Raw genomic sequence first — 13,792 nt, forward strand, 5'->3', positions numbered from 1 at the left:
AATTCTGTATATGCAGTTAAACAACCAACACTATAAACATCATAGGAACACAAACATATATGCTTAGGAATTAATCATCTATTAATTATCTTTCAAAAGAAAATTATTAGAGAAAAACCCTAATGAATTGAGTTGCACTCAGGCTAATAGCCACACTGTGAAATTTATTTATATACATCACTAAATGCATGACTTATAACACTTGAACACTCTGAAATATCTGCTCTACACGTCCATGTAGCCTAGGTCCAGATACAGATAGCTGAATGCCAGAGTTGAGGTTACGATTACAATCTTTGACATCAAGGCGTTATTTCAGCTAGAATTGCATCAAAAAAAATCTGTTAAAAGGGTAAAATGGAAATACACCACACCTGATGGAGTTACTACTTTCACCAACTTTTTTCACAAGTGTCCTTCCTACTTTCTGCTTGCTGCATCATACCTGCCCACCATCTTCATGAATAGGAGGGACTGCTGATGGGTGCATAACACACAATGCAATTCACAACCCCTCAGACTGCAAAACTACACAACATTCAGGAATGAGCTAAGAAAGATTAACCGTTCAAGTGGCCATCTCATCAAAGAGTTTTACCACCCATGTTTGAATGACATTACTGCTGCTGAGATTCCATCATCAATATTGTGGGACTCTCAAATTACTGGAAGCATACAGAAGTTGAACCACATAAATACTGTAATTTTAAGACGGCTAAAGGCTAGATTTCTGGCAGAGGGCACCACAGCTGTTGTGTATACATCTACAAAATGCATTGCAGTGTCCTTTATTACTTAGAAGTACAAGGATAACAGTCAAATGAGAACACAAATTCTTCAAGAGCTGGAAATCCTGAGTAACCCACTCAAAATGCTGGAGCATCTCCACACATCAGGCAGCATCCACAGAGAGGAATAAAGAGTCTATGTTTTGGGCCAAGCCCTTTCATCGGGACATATGGGATCACAAGTAACAAAAAGATGCAAATGCTGGAAATCTGAAATAAAAATAAAAAGACCAAAGATTCAGCAGGTTAAACAGATGCTGCCTGATCTGGTGAGAGTTTCCAGCAATTTTTATTTTACTACCACTACAAAGTTCTCCACCAGGCTCTAGAAGCCTGACTAAGAAATGCTCACTGTTCCTTATTTGGCAGAACATTTAAAATCCTGCTCAACATTTATGAAGTTACGACAATTTGATGACACACACCAATGATGCTGGCTCCGCACAAGCAACAATAAACAAAGAACTATATACAAAAAAAAACTACCTGCTTTGTGTTTTCACTTTTAGCCATTAACTATGACTCTAGCTCTACTCTAGCAGCCTTAAAATGTGTTTTTTGGCTCTTATTACTATTTGGCAAATCTGTCAACTGTTTACTAAGAAATTTCAATCAAGTATCAACTTTGTTTCTTTCAGGTTCTTGCAGTGTAATATGTGCTGAGAACATTTTTTAAGTAATGTTGCTCAAGGGGGAATAATTTCCAGGGTGACCATTACAGAAGTCCTATTATCATTCTCATCATCACAGGAGACAAGCTGCATAAGCATGCATCTCCTGTCTTCTTTTATCGAGGGTAACACATTTTTTCAATTACTTGCAATGCACTTTGAAATTATTTACAAAAGTGAAAATGCTTGCTGTATAGCTGGTATGCATGTGACAGCTGAGATTATGGAACTCTATTGCATAATGGCTCATCATGAGTTATCCACCTTGATTCAATTATTGCACCTTTGCCCAAAAACATAAATGAGTGACAGTTTCTTCAATGGCTTTTCTAAACATTTTGATGATATCTGTACTGCCCTAAAAAGTGAGACTGGATTTTCTTTTTTTTTTGTTTAACTTAGACTTGTTCAACTACACATTAATTTGTCCAGTAAAACCTTCTTTTGCCTTTACATGAAAATGCTAACATTATACTCCACTTCCCTCTAAAAGGCAATAACCAGTTAAATCACTGACAATTTGAATAACAATAGGAGATGGGAGGAGGGTTGAGGGAAGAAGGGAATGGGAAGCTAAGATCACAGCTGGCTGGCCATGTCTCACCTCATCAAATAGTCAGACATTAGTCTATGCAAATCACTCACTGTCAACAAAATAACTCCGGCTACGTTAGTTACAGGATATAACATCACTTCTACCACATCACCAAACCAGAAACCACGAACGCAGGTTCCTCCCTTTTCCTTATGTATACCAAAATAGCCATGGCATGGAGAAATATGTAATGCCTTTGTGAAATCCAGTGCTAATCACGAATTAGTCCCTCAAATTATTGCATAATCTGCAAATTGAATTTTCAAGGAGTAGCTTCAACACCCAAACATTTCATACAAAACTTTGATGAGTTTCTTTTCTCTTCATCGTTTTTTTAAATCATTGCAATATAACCACTTAAGATTCATACTCTTAGATGTGTCCTGTAAATTGTGAATGGATGTTCAAGAAATTATCTATCAACAAATGATATCAGAAAGCTCCGTAAGTGAATGCAGTCTGAAAATTTGGCAGCATTATTAATATATAGTTCAGGTCCAGAGAAACTTGTCGATCCCAATCATACTACTCAATATTTACATAGAGTAACTGTTAAACCCCAAGCTACAAAAAAATTTAAATCAAGATGACATCAAAGAAAATTGTCAATTTATGACTGCTTAAATTGTCATTACAATATTTTTACTCTTAATTAGTCTATGACTTCAAAATAAAGTTTCCCCACTACCAGATAATATATGCTTATAAGTACGTGGGAAACATATATTAATGCACAAGGCATTAAACTGTGAGCATCAGCCTGGAAAGATTTACATATGCAAAATATGAAAACCAATTAGCACAGGACTTGGAACCATTATACGCCTTGAAAAACAATACACCAGAATTTACTGCAATAAGAACTGAGGTGAACAACACTCACTATTATGTATAAATCAGGCAGCATTTCAGATAAGCAACAAAAAGCACTAAAATTTGTTTTTTTTAAAGTCTTCATAACTGCAAGAGAATTGAATTTTGGAACATGAATTTTTAGTACAGACATGATAATTTATAAAGTAAATCTCCAACTTTCTCACTTTATATTTGCCCACTATAGCCCACTTTAGTCCAAATACTTTTTTGACTAGATGCTAAGTTTTAATTATTAACAATTCACCTCATTGCCACAAGAAAGCAAGAGGGGGCTACCATTCTTTCTGAGCTTATGAGCATTGGAGATTTACATTTTCAAAAAATTCAGAAATAGTTCCTTTTCCCTCGATAAATGAATGAGCAAACAAATATCTATCAAATGGCAATTTGTACATTAAATTCTGGCTCAATCATCTGTTTTAATATTGTTAGATATGATAGACACTGGCCAGGACACCAAGGAAAAGTGCATGGTTACTATTTGGATGGCATTATTGGATCCAATGGGAAAAAAAGGACAGATGAGTTTTGGTTGAACATCTCATCCAAAAGCTGCCTTTCTTAGTGTTCATCATCCATCATTACTGCACCGGATTAAGACTGAAGTGGGCTGCGAACCTTCTGAATTGAGTTGAAAGTAATCACCCACAGCTTACGCTATTGTACAGGATACATAAAACACTATGTAAAAGCAAACACTGAAGCAGAGTTATTCAGTTCATCTCAGTACAAATCTTCAATAAATAAGCGATGAAATGGGCAAGAGGAAAATTGCTAAGAGCTACTGTCATTCCAGTTTAAACAATAAACTAGTTTTTCATGCATCTCATATACCTCTTTAATCTTCTCTTGCTTTTCTCTGGTATCTGGATCACCAGGGTCTCCATTATTGATTCCCACCAGTTTTGGAATAGCTACTTGTGGTAATTGCTTGCCTTCTCTTTTCTTCGCATCCTGTGCCACTCGATTTTTCGCTGTCTGAATCTCAGCACGGATTTGATCTTTGGATTTTTTCAGTTTCTCCTTTGCCTCTTCTAGAGCTCTCTCGTGATCTGCCCTGATCATTTTCCGCAGTTGTTCCTCTTCCTCCCTAGGGAATGGATGAAGACTTCAATTTTTCAATAACAGACCTCTCCATACCAGTGACTTAGTTTAAAATCACCATTTCAGAATCTAAATGTTACAAGCCTAAGAATTATATTAACTTGCTTAGTTGAGAAAATGCAGTATCAGAATATCAAAATTTATTTTTCCAAGTTAAGAGTTCATTTAGTTAATAGATATAGTTGCAATAGTCCAGGCCAAAATTCAAAGATTAAGTCTCTCATGTTTAGCTGTGCAGATATTTGCCACATTATACACAAGAAGACAACCCCAATAAGTATGACCTCAAGAAAGATAAGTCTTTATAAATAACATTTTCAGGAATGCAGCATTCCAAAAATGCTTACACAAATACATCAACATATTGGTCTAAAATTGACATACACTACCTTGTGAACTTCTAATTGCAGTATTTGATATAGCATTAATGTTGGAAAATATATCTTTCAGTGAAGAAAGATGTACAAAACCATAGTTTCCAATGCTCTGGACAAATGGTTAAAAGGGCAAATAGAAGCACAGGATTTAAATAGAAAACTTGAAAGCATGTAAAGTGAGCAACGAACAGATAACGGGAAACTGATCAAAGGTGTCAGAGATGGAAAGATATTGAGGAAGTAATTACTGAGGGCCCAGGGATTTAAAATTCACAACCCAAATTTTAAAGAACCTGAGAACTCAATCATTTCAGGACAACAAAAAGCAGACCTAAGACAGGCTACAAACACAGGAAAGCACAGGTATCTTTTTAAATCAATATTGAATTTTTCAGCTTCAGGTAGCTAATTTTCCCTGCACTAGGATGAGCCATTTCTGCTGCAAATCAAACATTAGTGATATTGACTTCATTTTGACTCACTCTCATGCTGAATATTTCTAGCATTTCAGATTTCCAGCAGCTGTACTTTCTTTTCCTGATCTTTCTGACATTAATTACCTTTCAAAAGATTTTAATAAGAAATGGACTGAGGTAGGGCTTGAGATGGAAATAAGCAGTGACTTAAGTGGATACGCAGTCTAGTAGTTTAGACTAAAACTAAAGACTGCAAACTCAATCAATAACATGCTAAAAGTTTAAACAACTGAAACATGGTAATATAGATTTTATTTGGCTACAATTTTTTTATTCCTCCAATAAATCAGAATACCAAGGGATTCCCTTGATTTAAAAAGTTGCTGCACACAAGTCTCAACCAATCATTAATTTTCAGAGTACAACTCTTGGCTTCACAAGAGATAGATTATGATAGTACAGTGGGCCATCGGTTAATCGGGACAGTCGCTTATTTGGGACAACTCAAAGAACAAAAATTAATCGAGAAAATAGCCAGGATACCCTTCATTTGTTTGAGACATTGTGCTGCTTAATTGGGACAGAAAACTGTACGCAAACAGTTTCTAACCAGCATTAGTCACATGCACTTGTATAACCGTTATACACCACACTGGGCTCAAAGTGAACAGTTTTTAAGTAGTGCCTACCACGTGTTTATGTTCAAAAAATGCAGTGATTTCTGCCACTGATAATTGTCCAAAAAAAGCTGCAAGACAATTCATAACTGCTTTGTTCACTGTGTCATGTCTGGAGGTAATAGAAATGGCTGACAGTGAAACTGAAATCACTTCACTATTTCAACAAGTTTGAAACTATGATGAATTTGAAGGCAATGACAATCATCTTAAATGTTACAATGAAAATGAACTCCTGGAGGATACAATTGTCGACAGCATTGCATGTAGGCAGTCCATTATGTGAACTAGGTGCCTGTGCTGATTTTCTTCATTTACAATCATAAGAACACCGCAACATAAACTGGATGAATTCCTCCATCAATAACTATTAGGAACTAGTAGCTTTATAGTACTGTGGTAGTACTGGTAGTATTCTGATTTGTTTTGTATTTCATTTAAATACACAAGTTCTTACTCAGCTAAATGTCTTTCTTATACCTTTTTAACTATTTCCAAGAAGCTTTGACTAATTGGGGCAACCACATAATTGGGAGAAAGTCTACTGGACCTGATGTGCCCCAATTATCCAGAATCCACTGCAATTTCCGTTTTGAAAACTTGCAATGTCCATAAACATAATCGAAAAAAAAAATGAGTTCAGTAAGACCTGTCTGCCAAAAATTAATTTGTTAACAACATGCTCAAATCATAATAGTCAAGGCAAAGAGAAATATTAGGCAACAGATGGCAGGAGCATAGGGCAAGCACCTCATGGAATAAAACATTGAAAAAATGTGTCCAACTACTGTCGGTAACTTTAATACCCAAAAAGGATCTTCAACGCTCTAGTTCAGATATAATTTCCAGAACCATAGCACGTCAACAGAAAATTCAGGCATTATTAAATAAATCACATCTACCATAGCTTATTAAATTAGTCGGCCAGCTTTCTGAACCACATAAGTGCAACAATTTAGCTCACTATAATCAGCACACAAAAGAGACAAACTCAAACATGCTTTGGGTCAAAACCTTTAAACATTCCATAGGAATATACTGTTAATAAAAAGGATCTCTTTTCTCGGTTTTAACACAAATACTCATTTTTTTTTAAAAACTCCAAAGGACTATGTAGAATATTATTAATTGCTTTATCAATGGTAGGGGAGGGGAATAATGTTTTAATGTCCACTGATAAAGCAATTAAGTCAGAAGTTGATGACAAATACCAAGAATTTACATTTTCATTCACATTGTTCTAATTCTGCATGTTTCTAAACTTGAACAGACTCCTGAAAATTGCATTGATTTGTCTCAGGCATGGTTCAGTGGCATAATAGTGATGAAAAAGACTAGAAAAATATGTGCAGAAAAAAAGCAAAAGTTTTAGTATCACAAATATGCTATATTAAGCTTAGTAAAACATTGGATGAATGTCTGAGGGTAAAATGACCATTTAACTCTTTCTGAACCCTTAGCATGTGGGATCTGTATGTCTGTTAGTGATTAATGTTTGCACAGTGTCTGTAAAAGGGAAACACTGTTAATGACTGTAGAATGATTGCTAATAGCAGCTGGATTCTGTTATGGATTCAGTCTCATCGCTTATATATAATATTAATGTTCTTTTCTAAGGCCAAAGGAATGTTATGTGCTTCGAGATAATGGGGAGTTACCATTACAGTGTCAAATTGATTTACAAGAATTGTGTTAATATACACAGAATGTGTTTGAAAAAAGACAGGCTGTGTTGAGACAAAAGATCAAAGAGCTTATCTTTTGGTTGCTCCGCGCACATGAAACTCATTTATTGGGATGCCTTTTCCTGCTTTATTGGACTTCAAACGAAGTCAAAAATCGCGATCAATGCCTCGGACCAGGGGTGGGTTCCTGAGCGAGCTGGAATTCAAGAGCTCCCCTGAACAATGACAATCAAGTGGTGACTAAGAATCATGAGGCCCGATATCTTTGTGACTTGCTAGGTCGTATTTTTGAGTAGTTTATTTGTGCTTTCTATTTTATGACAACAAACAAGGCTTAAGTTACTTTGTTGTTCTTGTACAATTGTTACACCTCCACGACACTCGAATGTGAAATTATAAACTTTGATGCATATTCATACAAAAATCAAGAAAATAAAACTTTTCTCACAGTGAGACTTTTGTTGCTGCACTAACAATAAGAAATATTTTATACCCTGTTTGAATTTGGTTGCTTTGAGAGATATGCGTAGCACTAGTTTCATAAATCTACTCCTACAATTAAACTTGACCAATTTCATTACTGAAAATGACTCAAATTCAGTTTGTCAAATGTCTGCATACGTCATAAATTTTTGCAATTTCTTCAAATGGTGTGAAATCTTAAAGAAAATTGTTCAGCAAATGAACCAATAATATTCGAAAATTGTACTGGAATGCCTGTCTTTTCAGGAATGCCAATATCTGTGTATGTGTTTTTTTTAGGTTTGGAAACTATTTAAAAGTGCTATTTTCAGCATCATGTTCAAATATAGTGTTTGATTTCAAAGGCTTTTAGATTATCAAACATAAAATTGAGCATTTTGTCAGATCCCTTTAACTATATGTTCAAATCATTTAAATGTCAGGAAAAAATCTGCAAAAAATATCAATCTACAAATCCACATAATTCTTAACAAGAAAAATTTTTATTCATCAAAAACAGATAAATTTCATCCAAACGCCAAACAAATTGTTGACAGAACCTCGACTAAGCTAATGGACATTGTTGTATGTCAGTAGTCTTATGTACACGGAATTCACCTTGCTCTCTAAATACTGAAATTGAATTTTTTCCCCAAAGCATGCCCCAAAATAAAATAATTATGTTGGTTACAATTTTCATCATTTCTTCAACTTAACGCTAGCTTTTGCACATAATCTAACAAGAGCCTTCCAGTAGATGTCCAACTTATTTTGCAAGCAAATTTGCCTTTTTACCAATCATGCTTTACCAGTTGGCACAGAAACTATCTTTGAAAGGTTAACTTATCAACCAGACAATTCCTTTAATACTGCCTTACACATTTCATTATTGCTACAAAATCCAGCAATAATGGCAAGTCTGGCTGATGTAATATCAGTGCTCTCATCCAGACAAATGAAAGAAATTTACATGAACTATAATCCTTCATCAGCTGTTCTGCTATATTTGTTCCCTTCATTAATATTCTATCTATTACTGTGCTTCTGCTCACTGGCAAATCCTTAATACACTGAATATTTTTTCTTTCTGGAAAACCATCAAAAAAAGGAGCATACTCTAGCCAAAATTCTTTAATATATTCACCATCGAGTGGTTTTCCATGTTGAACAATAATCTTTGAAATCTAAAAACTAGCAGGAACTACGTTTTAATTATCTGAAATAAATGTCATCGAGATATTTAAATACATTATTTTGTTGCTGATTTCTCAAGAAATGTGGTTTTTGTTCTTGCTTACTTTTCCCTCAAAGCCATTTCATAATTTCAAATTTCATAATGCCACATTACAAGGGAAGTCCTGCACACTGTTTCAGATCATAATACTTTATCACCCTTTGTAATCATGCTAAATCTTTCACTCCACCACTCTTGAAAATCTCTGCTGCCTCTCCCATCATCTGAACATTTTTCTTTCTTTGCTGGTGTATCCGACATTCTGAATAAGCTGAAAAGCGTAAAACAATTTAGAACTATCTTACCAATAAATTTAAATAACACAGCTTCATTTGGCAGTCAAGATTATAATGTCTCTTTTTATGATGGGTCAACTTCAGAAAAATTGAGGGGCAGCACTGCATGCTGAGTGCCAACAAAATTTTTCTACATGCCAATTTGGGCACGTGCCATAGGTTCGCCACCCCCTGTAAAAGTGATCACAACATGAATAGCAGAGATCCTTCATTTGAAATTTCAGTTTTCAATGTATATTCTGGACAATGTTCCTCACGCTCTGCATGCCACTTTGGCTGAACAGAGGAGCATCTTCAGTAATAGACCAAAACAACTGCACTGCTCCAAAGAGCATTATATGAGATCATTCTTACCCTCAGCCATTAGGATCCACAATGATTCAGCCTATAGCCACAGAAGTGATGGCCCCCTCCTGTTTTTCTGTTTAAACTTTGTTTACTACACCCTTTACAATATTATCATCACTTCTTCTCTGGATGGAGTGAATGTACACCCATTACTGTATAATATTACTGTAATTCTTGCACTACCATCACATCAATGTGATCTTGTAAATCTTGTAAATCTTATTTTTAAGGGAATTTTTTAAATTCTTTCTTGCTTCTCTTCTAATATTTGTACGTCTATGCACTTGTAATGCTATTGGGACAATGTAATTTCCCTTGGGATCGATAAAAGTATCTAACTATATACAGCCTTAATGGTGCATTGGGCAAGGCAGATTAGGAAATTAGATAAAAAGGCTTCCAAGAAAATAAACAAATGTAAAAAAAATTGAAAATTTTTAACTGCTAGGTATTTTATTGAAAAATAAAATAATCAATCAGGGAGGCGATCTTTAATTAAGAAGAGAGGAAAGAAATTTTTAGTCTAAAGCAACAGGCTTATTGTTACTAAGGCAAATAGCAATCCTGGGGATTGAGCTTTAAAAAGCTGCAGCAATGAATCAAAAAAAAAAGACACAGATGGAAAGCACTGATTATGAGCATAAATAAGTTAAACAAAACAAAAATTGTAAGAGGTTCATAACTATGTATGAAAGGAAATTAAATAGTCACCCCATAAAGCTAAAAGCACAAGAAATGATAATGATGAATAAAGAAATTGCCAATGCATTAAACAAATATTTTACTTACATCTTCACTGCATTGCAGAAAATGAAGAGGAACCAAAAATCTAAGAATACCAAGGAACTTGAAAATCATTAATATAACCACTAATAAAATAGAGAAAGAGAGGAATTAAAACCAAAATCCTGGATACACTACATTATACCTCAGTAAACAAAGATGTGGCAAGAAAGAGCGAATGCTTTAATAGTGAACTTTCAAAATTCTGGAACAGTGCAACAGAGTGGAAGGTTTCCAATGCAAAACAATTTTAAGAAAAAATAATAATTAGGAACTATAAGCTCACTTAGAATTGTATCAGTTATTAAAAATAAAAATAGGATGAACATGAATAAACACTGGATAAATTCAGGTCGGGCAGCATTTGTAGAAAAGGAGTCACATTTTAGGTTTACATCCCTTCGTAAGAACTAGGAAAAAGTGAAAACACTTCAAATGTATTTCCCCTTCACAGTCACTGCCAGACCTAATGAGTGTGTCTAGCATTTCCTTCATAAATTTTGGATTCCCTTCATTTGCAGATTTTTAATTTTCAGTTGTTGTAAAATTGCTGGAGTACACTATTGTGGATGTATAACAAAACATATATAAAAATAATTATGTTTAGAAAGAGACGACGTCTTTTTGAAGGTTTTAAAAAACCAAGATGATTTTTTTCTTGTGTGCATAACTAGAGAAGGGAACCTATATGCACTTATGTGAGATTCCAAATTCAATGTCAGAGGACACATCACTACATAACAGGCTCTAAGAGTTGCAGATAGACAATTAAAAGGTCAAAACAAGGGATGAAAGTAAATAAGTAATTTTCAGATTGCCAAACTGATGGGGAAAGGTGGAGTGGCGGAAACTAAGGATTAAATAGTCAGCTTTTCACAAATTGTATCAATAATCTGTGATAAAAAGGCAAGTGTATAAACACAAACTCATTTACAAATGATGTAGGATTAATGGGTGGTTGATAATCAGCAAGAATTCAGAGGGCCAAAGAGCCTATTCTCAAACTGTTTCCCTCTATGATAATGCTGAATTGGAAAGTGAGCTGAGAGAAGAACAAACTCTGCAAAGATGTAATAGCAGGTTAAGCAAGTGGAAAACCTGACAGATGGAAAACAGAAAACAGATGATTTAATTTGTGTTCGTCTGAATCTACATGTCTGTTATGCTAATGCAGGTTTTTCACTGAACTTGTACTTCACCATACTTGTGCATATGACAATAAACTCCACTTGATATGACATGAATATCTTTATCTGTAGAATGAATGCATAGTGCAGAGGGATCTGGGTTGCTTAGAAAGCAAATAGCAATGCGAATACCTTTATCGCAAAGGGTTTGCAGTACAGAAAGTTAGAAGTCTTACTGCTATTATATACAAGCTCATGTGGTACTAAACTCACTTTTGGACACAATATCTGTAAAAAGGTAGCTTGGCAGTGCAGTCAAAAATTTATAAGACTGCTCTATGAGCGGACACCCAATAAAAACTGCCTAAGTAGACATCACAAGTATGAGAAGCAATGCTATTAAAACAAATAATGTTCACAAGAAATGACAACATAGAAGCCAAAAGTCTGTTCCTCTAGCTATAGACCTTGAGGCAGGCGAGCAACAACTGCATTTACTTAATTTTGTGTAAAGAGCTTTAACAGAATTCACTTTCTTTACAAAACTGTGTTCCCTTCCAAAAGACTGGGATGCTGCCTTCAAGGCTATTGTTCCCAAATGCTTCAAAGCAGCCACCATAAATAATCCCTATACTAAAGAACTCTACACCTTTAAATGACTACCGTCCATTGGCACTGAGACTTTGAACAGCTAAAAACAGCACATCAAAAACTCCATTCCTGCCAGATCGGACACTCATCAATATGCTTAACGAGAGAACCACTCTACGACAGGACATGTCAGAATGCTGTTTCTGCATTTCAGTTTGGCCTTCAACACAATCGTCCCACAGATGTTGTGAACAAACTCCTACTGCCCAGGCTACGTCCACACTACGCCAGATAGTTTTGAAAACGCCGGTTTCAAGTAAAAACGACAGGCATCCACACTAAGTGCTTTTCAAAATATCTCTGTCCACATTACACGGATATTTGGGCGAATCTCCTCCTACTGGGCATGCACAGGACACACAGAAAACAAGCGAAGAGGAAACGGTTTACTTAGTGCGCGTCTGTCCAGTTACAGAGTAGAAAAACTTAAAAGGAATTGCTCTTGGCTCTCGCGCAGGAGGATGTAAAACTAAAAAGAAACAAATACTGGAGCATATGGAGGCAACCGACAGGGAGTTCACGGACAGTATGACCTGGCTGACGCCAAACATTGAAAAACTGACTAACTCTGTTGCATTAATAAAGCACCTTGTTAAATGTATAAAATATGCCTGCATCAGTGTTATCTTGTATTTCTATACAATAGTACTTGCATAAATAGGTAAACCACCTTGGTTCTTGGTTCCTGATCCTCCAAAATATTCCGCATGGAATTTAAACTGGAGGTGACGAAGCGTGTTTTCTGTCCTTACCTTCATACAAGGACAGAAAACAGGGCAAAGTGAGTATACTTATTTATTCAGTAAGCTATGGGTCAAAGTATTTGGTGAGTACATTTCTAACCCTTCTGGCTTCAGTCTCGTTGCCGTCTGTTCTAAAATTGTTAGGTTCTGTGAAGCGCAGAATCAAATATCGCTGTGATGATTGTACACTCTAGTATCAACTGTTTGGTGACAATAAAGTAATAATAATAATAATAATAAAAATAAAACAATGAAGTGCTGTGCTGCCACCATATGTTGCGGCACGTCATGACAGCGGTTTTAAAAAGCTCTGGTTACCCCATACAAACTGCAACGGATGTTAGGCGTTTTCAGATTTATTCACTCTGGAGACCGTTTCTGAAAACCTCTGTTTTCAAGGGCTGAAAACGTCGTTTCAGTGTGGACGGAAGGTCAAAATTATCCGGCGTAGTGTGGACGTAGCCTGAGTCTAAATACACCACTGTGTGTTGAACTTGCTAACCATTAGACCTCAGATAGTCAGGATGCACAACTGCTCCTCCATCCCCATCATCCTCAGCACGGGTGCCCCACAGACCTGTGTGTTGAGCCCAATGCTGTACACTCTGCTCACACACAACTGCACAACTAAACACCCAAGTAATCACATTGTCAAGTTCACCGATGACATGACAATGGCAGGTGGGGCTCGCCATCAACCGCTATGAGACAACCTACAGAGGTGGTAATGAGCTCAAAACCGGGTGTCAGGCAAATAACCTCTTCCTCAATGTCAACAAGATAAAGGAGATTATTACTGATTTCTGAACTCGTACCACTCACACCCCTGTCAATGTACATCCCACACAAACTCTTAGTCCCAGAACACATTCTACACAATCAAGAAAGCTCATCAACACCTCTACTTTCTGAGAAGGCTGCAGAGAGTTGGACTATGCACATCAATAGAACACAGAACA

At 35.9% G+C, this 13,792-nt stretch overlaps 1 protein-coding gene across 7 annotated transcripts in view; it reads right to left on the bottom strand.

Annotated features, from left to right (window-relative positions):
- The window catches only part of man1a2 (mannosidase, alpha, class 1A, member 2), a 143,131-nt gene that overhangs the window by 116,561 nt on the left and 12,778 nt on the right, over positions 1–13,792 (bottom strand). For 6 of the 7 annotated variants that reach the window (XR_011886309.1, XR_011886306.1, XR_011886308.1 and 3 more), the window contains exon 2: positions 3,765–4,020. The exons of the other annotated variant lie outside the window; for it this stretch is intronic. Coding sequence is in view for 2 of the 6 variants with exons in the window: in XM_072260363.1 (XP_072116464.1) it covers positions 3,765–4,020 (256 nt within the window). In the remaining 4 variants the exon portion in view is untranslated. The remainder of the gene's footprint in view (positions 1–3,764; positions 4,021–13,792) is intronic. 7 annotated transcript variants of the gene reach the window in all.

Source organism: Mobula birostris, chromosome 6 (assembly GCF_030028105.1).
Source record: "Mobula birostris isolate sMobBir1 chromosome 6, sMobBir1.hap1, whole genome shotgun sequence".
NCBI lineage: Eukaryota > Metazoa > Chordata > Chondrichthyes > Myliobatiformes > Myliobatidae > Mobula > Mobula birostris.